Genomic DNA, 21,825 nt, shown 5'->3' with positions numbered 1-21,825 from the left:
ACAAAAGTCTTGCTAAAATCTAGTAGTATTAACCAATCTTTCCTTAAGAGTTTGAAAACTACCTTCTCCTTTGTTATCCCACACAAAGGCAACTATTTCTTAGTCAATCCAGTCAGAAGTAGGCGATAAAATGTTTTGGGTACTTAAAATAAACATAGGTCCAGAAATTCCTGATATGGGTTAGCCTTTCAAACTACTGTTGAATTCATGGGTAGGCAAACGACAACTTAGTGAACTGAAACGTCTTATTAGCTAGAGGAAAAGAAAGCAAAAGCGATTCCTGTAGTAGAGGCGAGTGAAATGAGAGTAGCCTAAACTTCTAACTGCTACCTTAGACATTTACTTAATAAATCTCCTATAAATTATCCTAAGAAAACTCTTAATTTTACTAATTGAATTAGGTAACTCTCACTTAAGCACAACTTCTACCTTAGATAGCTCTATGTTATACCTTCGCAAGAAATTACATAGCCTAGAACACTCACCTCATACAATCATAATCTAGCTAAGTTTATCTTAGATATATCTTCACACTTAACTCTTAATATGATGGTATCACATCCTAAGGTCAAAACCTCTCATTAACACACAAATATCCACTAATTGATCCATAAGGTCACATACTTGCATATCAATTCATATTAGAATACCTCCTTCACCTATATCATCCCTAAATATGTATGAATTTATCGCCATGAACCAATCATATCATTTGAATCAACCTTTCAGTGACCAGACCTTAATATGTGACACCCTCTACCCCAACATCATTAATAAACATAAACTATATTTATAAAAGATTTTCATAGAATGATATAAAACAATAAGTATCATAAGGTAGAAGATGCACATTCATAATTCATACACATAAATATTAAACTCAAGAAGTTATTATAAAACAAAGATTATAAATTAATCCCAGTAAAGGTGGCAGTGCCTCCTAGTTAGGAATCAATTTATAATTTATTAAATTACACAAGAAAAGAAAATATTTTTAGAACAATAAAGACATAAGAGAAATCCTAGCTAAACCCGATGTCACATCCTATCAGAGCATGCCCCAAGAAGCCTTTAGGCCTCATCACCAACATCCTCATGATGATGATTACCTGCAACATAAATTTAAACATATACAAAAAAAATAACAAGGGAGTGAGAAACATCTCACTCAGTTGTAGATGAAGAAATAAAAGTTAAATAGCACACACACACAATCATTATCATATATAATAATTATTTATCATGCAATGATGTCATAGACTCAACTTATAAATATATGCATGTGGCGCCATACGGAAGTTCACATATCATCATTGGTGACCCTAAGGCACACCTAGTTAGCATATCGTGGGTGACCCAAAGGAACACCTGGTTACATCATTGGTGACCCAAAGGCACACCTTGTTAGTCGTGGGTATGCGGCCTCAGCGGCACACCTGGAGTATATATGCATATGATGCATGTCATACAATCATAAACTTAACATTTCACATATTACAGAATTTCCTATAATATACCATATCATAAGCATAATTCATACTTATATTATATTTTATTAATCCAATAGTCCAAAGGTCCAATAATTCAATAGTCCCATAGTCCAAAGGTTCAATAGTCCAATAGTCCATTGTCCAACAGTCCAACAGTTCAATAGTCCAAGGTCATTAAGTCAAGGGTCCAATAGTTCAAAGGTCTTTAGGGATCATATAATTTATATTTCCTGGTATAATTATATCCTTAAGTAAAATAGGAAGCTTAATGAAAATAAGGAGGCTCGGCCTTCCATTTAGATAATAAAGTCTAAATTTATAAGTTAATAGGAGACTTAGTCTTCCATTCAATGAATATTTTAGAATAGTAAAAGTGAAGTTATCCATTAATTATAATTATTAATTACCGAAACAAGAAAATCAAGTAGTACAAACAAAACACAGTAATAATATATATTCAAATAATCAAACAACAGACAAGGGATCGGGAGCCAATCCAACAAACAGACTATTTAACAATTATTTCTACACCCCCAAGCAAGGTTTCCCACTCCCCCCTTACCTGGATAAATAGGAATTTGGGCAGAATCTCCTCTCTTTCTCCTTAAACCGGAACCGGAACTAGAGCAGAACCTTCTCTATTCTCCTCCTCTTTTCACAACCTAGGCAGAACCTTCTCTCTTATTTTCTCTTTCTATCTCTCTAGAATTCCTTCTCTCTAAACTTTTCTTCTCTCTAGTTATGAATTTTCAAAATCCTTAGGTCCCTATTTATAGAAATTTTGAAGTTACTATGCACTATGCACTATTCATTAAAATAATATTATAAGTTACTATGCACTATTCACTATTCATTATTATATTCAAATTAATTAAAATTTTGAAACGGAAAGAATCCGCAGCCCACGTTTCAGCCGCCCCTTCACTGTGTAATTGCATAGTAAAATACTATTCATTAAAATAATAATATAATTACTATTCATGAATAGTAAAATACTATTCATTCAAATAATTTGAGTTTTGCGTAAGCGCTTACGTTTTTTCAAAATTACTATTCATATGAATAGTAAAATACTATTCATAAATACGTATACATAAATAGTAAAATACGTATACATAAATAGTAAAATACATATACATGAATAGTAAAATACGGGAATAAAATACTTATTCACATAATAAATAACTCTTTTCATTTGAATAAAATTTTGGGATGTTACATTTCTCCCCTCCTTTTAGAAATTTCGTCCTCGAAATTTACCTGAAAATAGGAATGGATATGCTTCACGCATCTTGCTTTCTAATTCCCAAGTAGCACTTTCTTCAAAATTTCCTCCCCAAACGACCTTAACCAAAGGAATTTCCTTTCCTCTTAGTTGTTTTACCCTCGTATCATCAATTCTTAGAGGAAAGGAAATTCCTTTGGTTAAGGTCGTTTGGGGAGGAAATTTTGAAGAAAGTGCTACTTGGGAATTAGAAAGCAAGATGCGTGAAGCATATCCATTCCTATTTTCAGGTAAATTTCGAGGACGAAATTTCTAAAAGGAGGGGAGAAATGTAACATCCCAAAATTTTATTCAAATGAAAAGAGTTATTTATTATGTGAATAAGTATTTTATTCCCGTATTTTACTATTCATGTATATGTATTTTACTATTTATATATACGTATTTTACTATTTATGTATACGTATTTATGAATAGTATTTTACTATTCATATGAATAGTAATTTTGAAAAAAACGTAAGCGCTTACGCAAAACTCAAATTATTTGGATGAATAGTATTTTACTATTCATGAATAGTAATTATATTATTATTTTAATGAATAGTATTTTACTATGCAATTGCACAGTGAAGGGGCGGCTGAAACGTGGGCTGCGTATTCTTTCCGTTTCAAAATTTTAATTAATTTGAATATAATAATGAATAGTGAATAGTGCATAGTAACTTATAATATTATTTTAATGAATAGTGCATAGTAACTTCAAAATTTCTATAAATAGGGACCTAAGGATTTTGAAAATTCATAACTAGAGAGAAGAAAAGTTTAGAGAGAAGGAATTCTAGAGAGATAGAAAGAGAAAATAAGAGAGAAGGTTCTGCCTAGGTTGTGAATAGAGGAGGAGAATAGAGAAGGTTCTGCTCTAGTTCCGGTTCCGGTTTAAGGAGAAAGAGAGGAGATTCTGTCCAAATTCCTATCAGAGCATGCCCCAAGAAGCCTTTAGGCCTCATCACCAACATCCTCATGATGATGATTACCTGCAACATAAATTTAAACATATACAAAAAAAATAACAAGGGAGTGAGAAACATCTCACTCAGTTGTAGATGAAGAAATAAAAGTTAAATAGCACACACACACAATCATTATCATATATAATAATTATTTATCATGCAATGATGTCATAGACTCAACTTATAAATATATGCATGTGGCGCCATACGGAAGTTCACATATCATCATTGGTGACCCTAAGGCACACCTAGTTAGCATATCGTGGGTGACCCAAAGGAACACCTGGTTACATCATTGGTGACCCAAAGGCACACCTTGTTAGTCGTGGGTATGCGGCCTCAGCGGCACACCTGGAGTATATATGCATATGATGCATGTCATACAATCATAAACTTAACATTTCACATATTACAGAATTTCCTATAATATACCATATCATAAGCATAATTAATACTTATATTATATTTTATTAATCCAATAGTCCAAAGGTCCAATAATTCAATAGTCCCATAGTCCAAAGGTTCAATAGTCCAATAGTCCATTGTCCAACAGTCCAACAGTTCAATAGTCCAAGGTCATTAAGTCAAGGGTCCAATAGTTCAAAGGTCTTTAGGGATCATATAATTTATATTTCCTGGTATAATTATATCCTTAAGTAAAATAGGAAGCTTAATGAAAATAAGGAGGCTCGGCCTTCCATTTAGATAATAAAGTCTAAATTTATAAGTTAATAGGAGACTTAGTCTTCCATTCAATGAATATTTTAGAATAGTAAAAGTGAAGTTATCCATTAATTATAATTATTAATTACCGAAACAAGAAAATCAAGTAGTACAAACAAAACACAGTAATAATATATATTCAAATAATCAAACAACAGACAAGGGATCGGGAGCCAATCCAACAAACAGACTATTTAACAATTATTTCTACACCCCCAAGCAAGGTTTCCCACTCCCCCCTTACCTGGATAAATAGGAATTTGGGCAGAATCTCCTCTCTTTCTCCTTAAACCGGAACCGGAACTAGAGCAGAACCTTCTCTATTCTCCTCCTCTTTTCACAACCTAGGCAGAACCTTCTCTCTTATTTTCTCTTTCTATCTCTCTAGAATTCCTTCTCTCTAAACTTTTCTTCTCTCTAGTTATGAATTTTCAAAATCCTTAGGTCCCTATTTATAGAAATTTTGAAGTTACTATGCACTATGCACTATTCATTAAAATAATATTATAAGTTACTATGCACTATTCACTATTCATTATTATATTCAAATTAATTAAAATTTTGAAACGGAAAGAATCCGCAGCCGACGTTTCAGCCGCCCCTTCACTGTGCAATTGCATAGTAAAATACTATTCATTAAAATAATAATATAATTACTATTCATGAATAGTAAAATACTATTCATCCAAATAATTTGAGTTTTGCGTAAGCGCTTACGTTTTTTTCAAAATTACTATTTATATGAATAGTAAAATACTATTCATAAATACGTATACATAAATAGTAAAATACGTATACATAAATAGTAAAATACATATACATGAATAGTAAAATACGGGAATAAAATACTTATTCACATAATAAATAACTCTTTTCATTTGAATAAAATTTTGGGATGTTACATAAAACATCATCAAATCCATTTTTATCCTTGTTATGCCTAAAATCTCAAAAACATCATGATAGCATATATCTACCTGACACACAAAGTTATACTCATCCAAATGATCTCAAACCTATCTCAAACGAAAGGTAAATGAATAAGCTACAATTCTTATGAAGGCATAAGATTTCAAAAAGATCACCTTCCTAACTAAAAATTCAGAAATCATTTCAAGTATATTCAGTTCTTATAACTAAACTTTTGATCACCAAAGCCGTCATAACTAAGGTTTTAGACCTCCGTTTTATCTTATTACAGTTCTATTGGAAAGATAATATCAAAAGCCACAACTCTCATGATGACCACAAAATCTGATTCTGTCAATATGATACTCATACTGACACAACAAAATTTCGACGAAAATAATCCCCATATCATATAGCATTAGTGTACTAACATTTCACAAAATACCTTAACCATTCCAAACTCACTCCTTTCCACCTTAAACTCATATTCAAGCTTTCCATTACAATCTTAGACCAAAACAGCTCACAAAGGACTTAGAGAATAAAATTCACATACTACCTAAACCATAAAAGTTAACATGCACGCACCAATACTCAAGGAACATTCCAATCTCTCATCAAAATATCAAAACTCCAATTCTCAGATACAACCACCTTTGATTCAATTGCTTACTACTATAGATTCCTAAATGCCATTAACCGTAAACTCTTGAAAAATCATCCAAATCTAAGGTCTCAATAATTTCTAGTTGATTATCAAGGCTTTGTCCGTACTATTGGTACATAAGCTCACCATACGAGTGATACTACTCAATCACTACTTCTTACGTAAGTAAAAAGTATCAAACATATAAGCAATTATGAAAAGATCAATCAAAAATAGCATCATCAATTTATATCATGTCTATCAGACAAATCCTGAGAATACAATACATACAAATAAATAAATAAGAACATAATTAATCATCACATTAGCACATCAATCATCTCATCACATTATTAATCTACCAAACAAGCATGGTAGACTCATAACTCACGGCCGATTGGATCGGCCTGCTTTGATACCACTAAATGTAACGCCTAATTCTAATACCCAAATTATACAATATAAAATTATAATATTTTCGCAATTATATTATTAACAATATCTATATATTTATTTAATAAAATTTAAAAGTAAAGAAAAGAATATCTTGTGAATTTAATACATAACATATCGTTCTAAAATATTTAGAATAACGTATTATTTTACACATTATTCATTTTCCTTACTCTTTTAATACAATATATATATATTCATAACGGAAAGAAAATTACAATTAAAATAATATGATTGACAAGTAAAGTTATAACAAATCTATCAAATAGCCTCCAAATTCCAATTTCCTTCCATGTAGGACAGCAGTAACAATAACAGCAAAATGATCTAGAATCTCAAGTTGATCCATCTATTTATAATATATTTAATTTTAAAAAAAAACAAAGAAAAGAAAGGAGTAAGAACAATATCCAATAAATACATTAATTCGAACGAATAAACATAATTATTTATAAATAAAATTTTAACACATATATATATGTAAATATATATATATATACAGATTAAATATTAGATTTTCTTGATACAATAAAATTTGAATTATACTTGTAGTGACTAGTCAGGATAAATGAGCATCATTATAACACCAACCAAAAATTATTCCACCTCCATTTCTTACTCATTTAAATCCCCAAGGTTAAACCTCCAGCTACAAATAATTCAAACTTTATCGTCTATGGCCATAGAGTATTAATTATCTTTAAAATGAGTAAAAGACATTTTAACAAATTATATTAATCATAAAAAAATTACTCAAAATAGATTTAAGAATAATCATAGAATAAGTAATAGTAATTAAAGGTTAAACAAATATATGAGGTTAGAAACACCCCACTAAATAATAACGTAAATAAATAAACATAATAATTAAAAGTTAAGTAGTTAGATGAGGTTAGGAACACCTCACTGAATAAATATAACAATAACATAGTAATTAAAAGTTAAGTAGTTAGATGAGGTTAGGAACACCTCACTGAATAAATATAACAATAACATAGTAATTAAAAGTTAAGTAGTTAGATGAGGTTAGGAACACCTCACTGAATAAATATAACAATAATATAGTAATTAAAAGTTAAGTAGTTAGATGAGGTTAAGAACACCTCACTGAATAAATATATAAATATAGTAATTAAAAGTTAAGTAGTTAGATGAGGTTAGGAACACCTCACTGAATAAATATAACAATAACAGTAATTAAAAGTTAAGTAGTTAGATGAGGTTAGGAACACCTCACTGAATAAATATAACAATAACATAGTAATTAAAAGTTAAGTAGTTAGATGAGGTTAAGAACACCTCATTGAATAAATATATAAATATAGTAATTAAAAGTTAAGTAGTTAGATGAGGTTAGGAACACCTCACTGAATAAATATATAAATATAGTGAGGTTAGGGGCACCCCACTAAATAAATATAATCAAATAAATGCATAAATAATTATACATAATAGTATATAGAATTTTAAAAAGATAAGGTTCTCCTCCCCCTTACCTAGATAAGTAGGAGTTGAAACTAGTGCAATATCTCTCTAAAAACTTGGGCAAAATCTCTTCCTCTTTCTCCTTAAACGAGGCACTAGAGCAGAACATCTTTTTCTTTCTCCTTCTCTCTCTCTTACTTTCTCTCTCTATTTCTCCAGAATTTCCTTCTCTCTAGAATTCTGAATTTTCAAAACATGCCCCTATTTATAGAAATTTTGAAGTTACTATGCACTATGCACTATTCATTAAAATAATATTATAAGTTACTATGCACTATTCATTAAAATATTCAAATTAATTATAAAATTGAACCTTGCTTCCCTCGTGCCACCCTTAGCAGCCATTTACTATTCACGTATACGTATACGTGAATAGTAAAATACGTATATGTGAATAGTAAAAATATGTATACATGAATAGTAAAAATACGTATATATGAATAGTAAAAATACATATAAAAATATGATAAACTTTCTAATAATCTCAATAAATATTTAAAATTAAAATAACCTATTTTATTTAATAAAATTTGGAATATTACAATAATAGTAATTACCATTTTGAAAATTGGGATGTTACAAAAAAAAGTAGGAAGTATTTGTGCAATTTCATGAAACTTCAAAATATTAGTATAATTTACTCCACATAATTTTATCTATTTAAGTTAATGTTAATATGAATTACACTTACTTTTATTTTAGCGATATAAATATTATACTATCATTTAATTTGTAAATTTTTTACATGTAACATCCCATTTTTCGTATTTTCAATTTTATTTTATTTTTAGGGTATTTTGGTAAATTTTATAAAGGTATAGAGGTGATTTAGTAGCTTGGAACGGGCTGTTCCGGAATTGGAACAGGCCGTTCCAAACTACCAAAATGTATGTGATTTAGTAGCTGGGAACGGGCTGTTCCGGAATTGGAACGGGCCGTTCCAGACTACCAGATTGTATGTTAATTCGTAGGCCAGAACGGCCCGTTCTCAAGTTGGAACGGGCCGTTCTGGACTATTAAAAATTGCTTTATACTTTAAGTGGGAATGGGCTTGGAACGGGCTACGGCAGTTGTGAGTATTAAATGCAACCAGAACGGGCCGTTCTGGGTGTGATTTTTGCCCACGATTTTGGGGTCTAGAACGGGCCGTTCCGAAATTGGAACGGGCCGTTCTGGCGAAGTCTGAGGCCTATAAATTGAGCTGTCTGCCACTCTGAAAAAGCACACCTCTCATTTTCTGATTTCTTTTCTTCTGCTCTCTCTTCTTTTCCCTCTATTTTCTGCTTCAGACCGAGGGGAACCCAGCGAGGGAGACCAACCAGATCTCGTATAAATTCAGCTTCTACATATCCAGGTACAGGGGAAAAAGGGATCATTTATATGTAGAGTTACATGAGGGAATTGAGTTGAGGAAAAACCCTTAGGATTATGAGAAATTTTATAATTATTTCTGTTTGGAGAATTATTGGTCTCATATGATTCTGTATATATTTAGGACAACAAATATATGATTTGTTTGTAAAAATGATGCTCTAGGAGAGAGAACGAAATTATAGAAAAGTGCCTGTAGGTTAGGTTTTGGGAAAATTGGATTATTTCTGTTTGAGGAATTAATTATACCATTAGATTCTGTATGTGTTGAGGATTATAAATATGCTAATAATTTGTAAGAATGATGATCTAGGAGAGAGAATGAAATTATAGAAAAGTGCCTGTAGGTTAGGTTTTGGAAAAATTGGATTATTTCTGTTTGAGGAATTAATTATACCATTAGATTCTGTATGTGTTGAGGATTATAAATATGCTAATTGTTCTTACCGAAAATCTGCTGCAGAGCTGATCCGCCGGGTAAGATTGATGAGCCTCCTTCGCTGGGTGTATTGGTGCTCCAAGATGGGGGAGGTACCTGCAAAAGAGACTCCGATGCTAAAGTTAGGGTTTGTATGAGTATGAGTCTCGTATATATGTAATGCACATACCTTTGTGTGAGTTAGGGTTGTCTTGGGCCTTTGTGCTTGCGATCGTGATATGATATGATATAATTGAAGGGCGGATCTGGTCTGGGACGAGATCCTCTGAGTCAGGTATGATTCGCTCAAATGTCGGGCTGACGTCATGCACCGCGTGCCCGGGGTTATTTGTTTGCAACACTAATCCGGGCTAGGAGCCCGGGTGCGAAGTACGGTTAGTACACTAATAATTTGTAAGAATGATGATCTGGGAGAGAGAACGAAATTGTAGAAAAGTGTCTGTGAGCTAGGTTTTGGAACAATTAGGGGTTTTACCGTTTATGCTGAAATTATATTAAATTGCTAATTCTATTGATTATTATATTAATTTATGAATATCATTGTTATATTATTTGATAAAAATTGATGATTTAAAATGTGAATTGATTGATATGTATGAAACCCATTATTTTGGATCTATTTGATGTGTGTATGGAATTGAGTTATGAGATGAGATGTTATATGAATGTGAATATGATTATGATTGTGGTTCCTCACATCAATGACTAGGGATGGCACGGCCCCTAGGTAAGTGATGCTACAGGGAGGGCGTGACCCTAGCATGGTGTGGGATGAGTAAGACAGTTAACACGTATCACTTATGTCGAATATGGCAGCCTTGGCATAGGGTTAATTACAAGAGATTGTGTGGATTGTCATGTGATTGTGGTTCCTCACATCAATGACTAGGGATGGCACGGCCCCTGGGTAAGTGATGCTACAGGGAGGGCGTGACCCTGGCATGGTGTGGGATGAGTGAGGCAATTAGCCCGTATCACTTATGTCAGTTGTGGCGTGGCCTTGGCATAGTGTTAATTGTAAGATTGTGTGAATTATGAATGTGAAAATGATAATGTTAATTGCAAGATTTGAGATAAATGGGTGTGATTGTGAATTTTGAAGTGAAAATGATGCATGATTGATAGAGTTATTATATATGTAGAAATGCTTGTAAATATTTCATTGTAATGAGATTACATTGTTGTGTATGTGCTTTACATATGGATGCTTTCTTTTCTCACTGTACAAATTGTGGATGTTTTAGGTGAGGGAGATCCTGCTTCGAGTGGCATCTAGTATGCCAACAGTTGAATTGTGGGGATGCTCTGATATTGTGACATCGGGATAGAGGATTTTTAGAACATATGTTTTTATTTGGATTTGGAATTGTAAAGGTTATTTTTGAAAAAAATTTATAAACTCTTGCGTTTCATTTTTATTATTGTGGTTATTGAAGGATATTTTTGAAGATTCTCATGTGAACCCTTTTACTGAAATTGAAAAATTTATTTGTAAGTTTTTATTATTACAATATATGTGTTGGAGTAGTAAGGATGTCACATTACACAAATACACAAAAATAAATTTAATTTACCTAACCACATAATTTAACAATTTATCTGCTCAAATACACATAAATATTGTTCATGTTGTGAATTTGGTTTACCTAACCCCAATTTCACACCTTCATTTTTATAATAATTCTATCAAAACTTTAAAATTAATGTGCTTTCCCAAATAAAAATTTACCGTGGTTTTAATAATATTTATTATTAAATAAGTAATTAATTTAATAAATTTATGCAACTTCTTTTAAATATTGTAGCTCCGATTGTATTTTATTTTTTAAAAGTTTTTTTTAACTATTTTTGGATTGTATAAATTTGATGATGAAATTAATTGATATTTTGAGTCAGCAAAAAAAAATATTTATATTCAAAAAAATTCATATTTATATTTTAAAAATATACATTCAATAATTTTTATTTTGGGATTTATATTTATTTTGTACTCAATCATCATTCCACCATTTCAACTTGTAGAGGGGTCTACCTATGAGACCCGTTTTCCCCCTCCCTCTCAACACTTCTTTTTCCCTTATCTTCCTTCACTCCCGTTCTCTTCTCACTCTCTTCCTTTTCCTTGGTCTCTAAAGGTGCTAAGTAGATGTGACACCCTCTACCCCAACATACATATATAGTAATTATATAAAATAAATAAAATAAAATACAATTCTTCAACATAAGACAATCAAATCTCCAACAACATAAGGGTAAAGAGTTCACATTCATAAACTTAATCCAAATAACATGTAGAGAAATTACAAGGAAATGAAACTGAGTTTTCCAAAATAATTTAATAAAAACAACATCCCAATCTAATCCTATTTATGCCCCGATGTCACATATCCTATCAGAGCAAATCCTAACGTAGAAGCCTGAACTTCATCATCAACATCCTCAGCCTCATGCTGATAATAACCTGTATGACAGTTAGAGAAAACAACACAAGAGAAAAAAGGGAGTGAGAAACATCTCACTCTGGCTCATAGTGTAGAAATATACACCGGATAGTCAAACACAACAAGACAGATATAACATAGATATATTAACAACAACATTACATCTCACTCATCCAAGACATAAAAATATCAACTTATCATATAACATTAAAAATGCACATGTATGGACACATACTATATATTATCATGCATGTGGCACCAGTAAAACATCACATGACATATTGCCGCTAGCAATACACGAAGAGTAGTCTAGGAGTACATGTTGGGTCACACCCTCTGCGCACTCTCACTAGAAGGACATACTACCAGAGTCTCGTCGGGATAGCTAAGCCGCGCAAGATACATCCCATGCACACAATGGGCGAGACTTAGACTTCCAAACCGAGCTATCCCCAAGGACTAATCCCTAAAGCTTTTACACTAGGGGGTCTTCTCTGGCGGTGTATTCCATATCGTACCCTTAAAAACATTTATGCACATTATGCATGTCAATCAAGACTCTATGCATTCTCACATAACATTGTCATGTCTCATTATCATATCACATCATCATGTCTCATTATCACTTTTCACATCATCTTATCATATCATCATATTACATTACCACATCTTCATATCTCATGTCTCAATCACATTTCACATTACATCATCATATCACATTATCACATTATCTCATCATATTCACATAGCCTCCACAGAGCACTTTAATTTATATCAAAACTCGTCTATTTGTAAAATTAAATACATATTTTTACATTTCATCAAACAAGGAATATAACAGAACAATTAGAAATCAAAACAGAAAATATTCATATTTTGCCTATTTCTCATACGGTTTCTCGCAGGAACCCATAAAGCACTCTAAATCATATCAAAACATATTTATTCTCAAAATTAATCACATATTTACACATTACATTCAACAAGGAATACAATAGAGCAATCAGATAGCAAAACAGAAAACATTCATATTTTTTCTATTTCTCATAGGGTTTTTTCAAGAACCCACAGAGATCTCAAATTATACAATTACTTACACATAAGAAGAGCAATAGAAGAAACATATATAATTGAAAAAAATCCCTCATACATGAGCATACAATAAACATAGTATTGAGTCAATCCCACTACCCAACATATATTCCCACACCCAAAGAGAGGTTTCTCACTCCCCCTTACCTCGATAAGCAGGAGCTGAAACTAAAGCCAGATCTAGCTAGTCCCCTCTTCTGGGTTCTCCCTTGGTCTTCAGAGAGTGTAGAAGAAAAAAGAGGCCAGAAGTGAAAAATGTGCTTTTGAGAGTGCCGGAGCGTTCTATTTATAGGCATCAAGAGTAGCCAGAACGACCCTTTTCGAATCCGGAACAGCCCGTTTTGGACTCATTCGTCATGCTAAAATTTCATATCCAGAACGACCCGTTCTCAGACCAGAACGGTCTGTTCTGGGTTTACAAATTAACCCACAATGGCCATGTGTGGAACGACCCGTTTCAACCTCGTCTTTCTAGGCCATTTTTGTAGTCTGGAACGGCCCGTTCCAATTTGAGAACAGCCCGTTCTGGGTTATTAAAAATCAAAATATTTCAAAATAATTTTCATAAATATTTATTATTAAAATACCCATAATTATTTAAAACCTTTAAAACATTCTATAAAACCCATTAAAATAACTATAAGAAAATAATCTCTATAAATATAAAATAAATAATAAATAACCATTATACTAGTAGAAAATTCGGGATGTTACAGTAGAGACTAGTTGAGTGCTCCGAATTGGCTTCTCCTTTCTCTGTATCTCTCCTTCTTCCTCTCCTCTTCCCTGGAGCTCGGATTCTTCTTCTCCGAGGTAAGGGAAGCTAGATTCGTGCAAATTGTTTGGAAGTGAGTTTAGACACTCAAATGTTGTTTGATTTTTGGAAAATGATGGTCGGATTTGAGGAGATTATGTTTTCGGGGTTTTCGGGAAAATGGGAAAAATGGGGATTTTAAGGTGTTTGGTGGTTGCATGTTGAAAAGGAGTTGATTTTTGAGTTGTATGCTGAAAATTGGTTCATTTGATGGATTGCATGTGTTTGAGCTAGTTAATTTTGCAGGTTTTGGATGAAATTTTCAAATTTCGAAGGTTGTTGTTTGAAATTGCACCTAATAAAGTTCAGAGATCATCAAGAGAATAAATATTGATGCGAAAATTTAAGTATTATAACTATAATAATAAAATAAATAAAGAGGCCTTGCCAAATAAGCAATATAGAATAAAAGCCCTAAAAAACCACGAGTACTTCTATAGAACAATAAATTTCATTCAAGTTAAAAATGTTTGTAGTCAGAATCATAGAGTAAGTACATCCCTTGTTGAGTTGTTACTCATTATGCTCGTTGCCATGTTCTACTTGAAGACAGAAATTGTTGGCAAGTGGCAACTAAAATGAGACTACTACTCTGACAAAAACCTAGCAAGACAAGAAATAAAATGCCTTGTACCTATTACACTTTCACCGAGATTTTCCTAGATCTAGAAATATACCATCAATGAAATATCATTCTTAACATTACCAACTCCCCCCAAAAAACTATCACACTATGCGATTAGAAACTTATAAATAAGCTACACATAATACTTGATATAAGTACAGCTTACATGCTCTCTTAAACCTTGGGTTGACTGAGAGATACAAGCATTGCATGAAAATTTAGATTCCCCAGAGCCATCCACTACAAGAAAAATGTAAATTTCCGACGGATATACAATAAATAAAAAAATTTAATCAATGTATACAATTTTACTATTTTGATTTTTTCAATCAACGTATACCATAAATAAAAAACACAAAAGATAAACATGCATGTTGCAAATTTTATTTTATCAAAAAATTATTTATTTTAATATATTACATTATATATGTGAATATTAAGACATATATATATATATATATATATATTATAATTAAACTTTTTTAAAAATTAATTCATTATTAAGAATTTTTTTTATCACATGAGAATTAATTTCCTTCAAAAATTTGACAGATATCAAATAAATAAACATTTTTTCTGAATCTATATATTTATTTTATTAGAATATAATTTTTTTTAAAATATATTATTTTTTGAGATAAAAAATTATGTATATGTCAAAAAGTAGTGGGGGCAAGTGCCCCACTATTCCAAACGTGCATCTGTCCCTATATATATATATATATATAATATAGGGGGTTATAATTATACCGGTGTAACTTTTACTAAGTATTATGCCGCTCTATAACTTTATATTAAATTTGAATTTTGTAAATCTGTTAAATTGAAAGTTCATATCACTTTATACGTGTATATCAAATTTTGTTAAAATTGAACAACAACCGGAAGATAATCAAAGTGTTCATATTTTAGTGTATTTTGAAATGAATATATTACATCAATTTTGTTTTATAAAAATGAAGTATCAAATCATCTTGGATTAATATAAAGTTTTGTATATATAATCTATAAGAGATATGAACTTTCAATCTAACAGTTAGATTTACAAAATTCACATTTAATATAAAGTTATTGAGCAGTGTAATACTTTGTAAAAGTCACATTTAATATATATATATATATATATATATATATATATGAGGGGGCTATAATTACAATGGTATAAATTTTACTAAGTGTTACACCGCTTAATAACTTTATATTAAATGTGAATTTTGTAAATTCAACCGTTAAATTGAAAATCTTTTACTCTTAAATCATATATACAAAATGTTATATTAATTGAAGATGATTTCTTATAAAAGAAAATTAAATCTGTCGAAAAATTTATATTTTCGATGAGAAAATTTTTGTAGGAAAAGCTATATTATTGATAGAATATTTCAGACAAATTTATATTTGTTGAAAATGTAAGAATTGATTTTAAATTTGATATGAAAATATTATGATATAATTAGATAAGATTTTAAGTTAGTATTTTATTAATGGTTGATAATTAAAAAATAAAACATTGATAAATAATTTTTTTGAATTTTATATGTTTGATTTAAGATAACTTACAAAATAACTCTTGGTAAAGTTATTCCGCTCAATAACTCATGGTGTGTGTTGAATTTCATCGATCCAATTAATTGTTAAATTAAAAGTTATTAAATTTTACTAATAATTAATATAAAAAATTAATTAGTTTTGGAATAAATTATTTGCTAATTAACAATATAATTGAAACATTAATTATTTTAAATTATTTAACTAAAATCCATATACATTTCGGTAGCTTACTCATCAGAACTTCACAGTTAAGCGTGCTTGACCTGGAGTAGTACTGGGATGGGTGACCTTCTGGGAAGTTTTCCAGAAATTGCACAAGTAAGGATAAAACACGCTAAACAGTGAAATGTTGTGAAATAGAACCCTTGAGAGGCCAAATATGAGGGTTGTTACATTAATAAATTTATTAAAATTTAAAAAAAGATTATAATTTCTGACAGATTTTTCCGTCGGAAATTTCGACACAAATCTCTGACAGATTTTTCCGTCAGAAATTTTGACAGAAATTTCCGACAGATTTTTCTGTCGGAAATTTTTGACAGATATATCCGACAGATTTTTCTGTCGAAAATTTTCGACAGAATTCTCTGATGGAATTTCTGTCGGAAAAATTATTTCCGATGGATTTTTTTTTCGACGGATTGAAATTCGTCAGAAAAAGAAAAATCCGTCAGAAATTTACCTATTTTCGTCAGAAATCAGCATTTTTCTTGTAGTGATCGCCACCAGTGAACATCACCACAAACCGGGCAGTGCAAACTAGAAAAGGAAAAGAAAAAATGTTACAAATGCAAAATCCATATTCCAATATAAATAAATAGATGTAAAGTGTTAACAAAAAATAACGCATAATGAAGTTGGAAGGTTAAAACAATAGAAATTAAGTCAACATCAATAATACCACAAGAAACAACTGTATTTCTTTTATCATAATAGTTCTTCTTTATGCAGAAAGAGGATAAATTACATCTCACAAGCAGACACAAAAAGATCCAGAAGAATAGAAAAGGCAAGGCATCATATAAACATATTTTTATAATGATTACAACACTATTTGACAAAAAGAAAATGAAGGTAATGAACAATTACCATAAAAAAGGCCACAAATGTTCTTTCGAAACATGTTATAGAGGTCCCGAAAGGATTCTTCCCAAGCTACTTGTCGTTTCCTCAAGAACTCCAATTCTATGGCATGAAAAGGGAGGATAAGAGCTTGAGGAAAATGGAAAGAGGAAAATTACAAAGAAACAATAAACAGATATACTGAAAACTGCTTGAAAACCTCTGTCTGATGTTGATGAGTTTATGAGTGATATTATTGAAGGTGGTAGAATGGACTAGGTGGTAGAATGGACTGAGGATACATCCATGAAGGGTATGCATCTATAAATAAAGTTTTGCTTATTTATCTCTGAACTTTATTTATGGTTGCATACCCTTTATTAGGATCTTCGTTTCTCTATGCCTCTTTGCCATTCGAAAGTGGAACAAGTTACAACTGAGGATCTAGTTGAGTTGTCTGAGATAGAGAAGCAAAACTTAGGATAGGTTTGTATCTGTGCTATTGCCTATTTATCTGTGCTTTTATTCTATATTGCTTATTTGGCAAGGCCTCTTTATTTATTTTATTATTATAGTTATAATACTTGAATTTTCGCATCAATATTTATTCTCTTGATGATCTCTGAACTTTATTTATGGTTGCATACCCTTTATTAGGATCTCCGTTTCTCTATGCCACTTTGCCATTCGAAAGTGGAACAAGTTACAACTGAGGATCTAGTTGAGTTGTCTGAGATAGAGAAGCAAAACTTAGGACAGGTTTGTATCGGTGTTATTGCCTATTTATAAAGTGTTTTTTTTTTTTTCAAATGATGTTTGTATTAATCTCTAAATGTAAAATGATCAAATTCTAATTAGGGATGGAAATAAAGCAAGCTTTAAACAAGGGGTTTATGGCCTGACATGTTTAATAGAAAGACAAAGTTTAGACCTTTAAAAAAGTTTATTTATATAAAAAGGCTAAACTTAAATTTATAGAAAAGTTTGTTAGATCTGATAAACCAGTCTATTTATTTATATAATATAATAATAAAAATAATATATTATTAAAAATATAAATAAACCAATATATTTATAAAACAAAAATAAATTATCAATATTTAAAATATTATTTAATACAATTATTTTTTTTTTCATTATAGGTTTATAAGCTTATGATCTGTGCATGAGTGTATATCAACATACATAATTACACTTGAATTGTTCATTCAATAAAAAATGATTCAATTTTTCTCCTATATTTCTTTTAAAATTTAAATTTTAATAATATTGAGTAAACTATATTTTAAAAATAATTTTGTTGATTTTTAAAAATTAAGTTTATTTATCTAATTAACATTAATAATTTAAATAAACTTTTAAATAGGCTAATAGGTCATGTTTATGTTTTAATTTTATAAAACATGCCTGACCTATATATTCAAAGTCTGACTTGGCTTGGCCTACCCTATTCCTATCCCTAATCTTGACATAGCATGCTTATCACTTTGTGATTCTAATGATAAATTTGTACCAATTATTGAAATTACTTCTCTGTTACTGTTGGCTCCCATTTAACATTAACTGAACTATTTAGAGTTTAATTTAAATTGCTTGTAAAATATTTTTTTACACCTTCCTATAGTCGTACATCGTTACATTACTAAAAGAGTGAAGTCTTACATGTATATCTAAATTAAACTCAACTAATCGATGGATGAAAATTTTGTTAATAAATTGCATGCATAGGTTATTCAAATTGGTTATTGTCTTGCACTTCATGTTAATAATTGTCTGTCTCTGTTCATATTATGGTGTTTTGAAAGCTTGTCTATCAATTAAATCCAATACAGTATTTAAGTTTTTTTTAATGTATAATTTTATTTATTGATGCATGTTATTTGAAATAACAGACCCGACGATTAAGGTCATTCTCTGATGTTGATAATAGCCCAGAATCTTTGCTGGTTTTTAGTGGCAACAACAGTGTACATGATTTATATGACCTCTTCCTAAATTACAGGTGACTGACATTTTGATTTGTTGATAGCTTCCTTTCCAGTTTTTGTACTTCGGGCTTATGGTGTTTTTTGATAAACATCAAAACCAAGCATTTATTTAATAAGTTCTTATCAAGATATAAGCTTCAATACAGAACATTGAAATAAGCTAAACAATGCTCATAGGATGATCAACAGTCACTTTCATAGGCCCAAATTAAATCAGACTTATTTGATGTTTACTCTTATATTTTTAATCTTCTTGCTGACTAACGTTTTTATTGTCTGCACTCTGCAGATTTCTCTTGACCTCACTATCCGGTGTGGACGTACCTGTCTTGTGTTCTCCTGTGCCATTTCAAAATTCTGCCGTTTCTATTCCTGATGTATATGTTCTTGACGTCATTGCATTCCTTTTTATTTCACGTGTGTTTTTTTCTGGAATTTTGTCTATTTAAGTTGATTATTGAGCTGTCATACCAATCCTTTTATGTTACTTGAGCAAGTAATACTAATAGTGTTTCCAGTATAGTGTTTTATGTGTCTAATGTTATTGTTACTAGTTTCTTTGCTTAATTTTTCAAATCTGTGCACTGGTCTGGTCTAGTATCAATAATATATTGTTATCTTAAAGAAAACCATGTAGAGGATTCGATAGCTTTAAAATTGAAATTTTTTTGTCCAGTTTGTTTGAAGCTTCAATGATTATTTTTCTTCCGCTAGCTATTTAAATAATTGGAATCTATATATTTCTGTTTCTCAGATTAAATGCATGGAGACAAGAAGAGCTGAAGACATTGCTGCTTCTTATAACGGGTCTATATGGAAAGATGGCGAGTCTGCACGAGGATCATCAGATGGCCTTTGTACCATTGAAATTAAGAATGCACTACTTCCACCTTGGGTTATTTGTGATACATGTGCATTGATGGCCTCTGAAGGAAGAAGCTTTGAGGCAAGGTACGAATAGCCTTTGCTTGGTAATACTTTTTACAGTGTTAAATTTCAGTTGTTTGGATAGGATAATTTCATGTGGTCAATAATAACTACTCTAAATTTTAGAGGTTAATGAATAATGAGTAAGAGTGTGGTGGGTATACATGCAAATTCAAGTATCCTGGATTTGCCTTTTAAAGAGAACTACTTGGTAATGGACCACGGTTTTCAAAACAAGTCAAGCAGGGTCTGCACTCCTATGATTTGGCAGCGGTGGCGGGGTTGTTGGACGTAGGAGCCTGTGGTGATCTAATGTGGATCTATGACTAGTGGGTTTTTGGAGCCATATTATTTATGGATGAGCTCGCGGTAAATGAAGCTTTATAACATGTGAATGAGAAAATTCGGGTATATGTCTAGGTCCTATGAATTTCTATAAAGATTTAGGAACAGTTACGCCATTTTGGTTTTAGAAAACATTTTCATTCTTTTTTTATTTTCGTAATAACTTGCCGATTGTTGAGTCAATGAGCTCTATCTAATAAATAAATAGAATTTCATGAGCATTTATGCACTGAGATGTTATGGATTTTTGCTACACACTGTCCAGTTAAAACTAGTTGTACCGTGTATAGTTATAGTTATTTGAAACCTAAATGATGTTTTGTCTATCTTGTGGCTTACAGTTTTGTGACGGAACCTAACTCGATTGGCTTGAATGTTGCCTTAAAACCAACATGTGAGAAGTCTGAATCCAAAGCTGCCGGTAGTGAAAGCTTACAAGACTGCAAAAGTTCATTTGGCATTGCAGAAGCTGTAGTCTCGACTGTGTTCATGTTCATTAAAAGGCGTAAGTTACTGTGATGGTTCTTATACAACATCGCTATCCCCTGTATAATCTTCTCTACAAGTATACACACAATTTGAAACAAAGACTAAAGCTACTGACTACTTACTTGATTTCATGAAAGGTGCTAATACCATAGGTGTTCCTGTCGCAAGAACACTCTTCTCCTTCGTCCTTCTTGACTGTCTTCAGGTCTTTCCAAGTCCTCGATGCCGACCGAACACTAGCTCCAGGTGGTGGGGGAGGGTACCTGCAAAGGCACTCCGACGATCAAGTCAGTGTTCGGTTCAGGGCAATAAATGCTTTATAAGGAATAGTAACGTACCTCATTTATGTCACACCACCTGTATATTTATAGTGACATATGCGGGCCTGATGGGCCTTCATCCTTGGGAAATGGGTAATACATGACTTAACCTTAATCCTGTCTTAATCTGGCATGGTAATTAATGCATAGTAGGCATTTGGCTTGCCACGTGTTTATCATAGGCTCTTTCTTCAGGTTTTCGGTTAAGCATAAGGCCGAAGGGGTGCTCGGCCAAGCTTGGGGCCGAAGGGGTGTTCGGCCAAGCTTGTGGCCGAAGGGGTGTTCGGCCAAGCTTGGGGCCGAAGGGGTGTTTTGAATAGCTTCAGATCTCTTCTCTTTGGGTTTTTGGCTACCCACGAGACCGAGGGAGTGTTCGGCCAAGCTTGGGGCCGAAGGGGTGTGTTCGGCCAAGCTTGGGGC

General features: G+C 31.6%; 1 protein-coding gene across 1 annotated transcript; it reads left to right on the top strand.

The window, feature by feature from the left end:
* The first annotated feature begins 18,014 nt into the window (after window positions 1-18,014).
* LOC114914915 (uncharacterized) lies at window positions 18,015-21,616 on the top strand. The gene is made up of 3 exons (XM_083073309.1): window positions 18,015-18,095; window positions 19,229-20,275; window positions 20,938-21,616. The coding sequence occupies exons 2-3, from the start codon at window positions 20,088-20,090 to the stop codon at window positions 21,113-21,115; spliced, it is 366 nt and encodes a 121-aa protein (XP_082929435.1). The 5' UTR covers window positions 18,015-18,095; window positions 19,229-20,087; the 3' UTR covers window positions 21,116-21,616.
* Window positions 21,617-21,825: the final 209 nt, after the last annotated feature.

Source organism: Cajanus cajan, chromosome 4, assembly GCF_000230855.2.
Source record: "Cajanus cajan strain Asha chromosome 4, NIPB_CcT2T_4, whole genome shotgun sequence".
Classification (NCBI taxonomy): domain Eukaryota; kingdom Viridiplantae; phylum Streptophyta; class Magnoliopsida; order Fabales; family Fabaceae; genus Cajanus; species Cajanus cajan.
This window is presented reverse-complemented; position numbering and strand designations above follow the sequence as displayed.

What these genes read in the sequence shown, in the direction of transcription:
- LOC114914915 (XM_083073309.1), top strand. Translation starts at nt 20,088, where the DNA reads ATGGAGACAAGAAGAGCTGAAGACATTGCTGCTTCTTATAACGGGTCT. An exon ending in GGAAGAAGCTTTGAGGCAAG is followed by an intron (nt 20,276 to 20,937) that starts GTACGAATAGCC and finishes TGTGGCTTACAG; the next exon opens with TTTTGTGACGGAACCTAACT.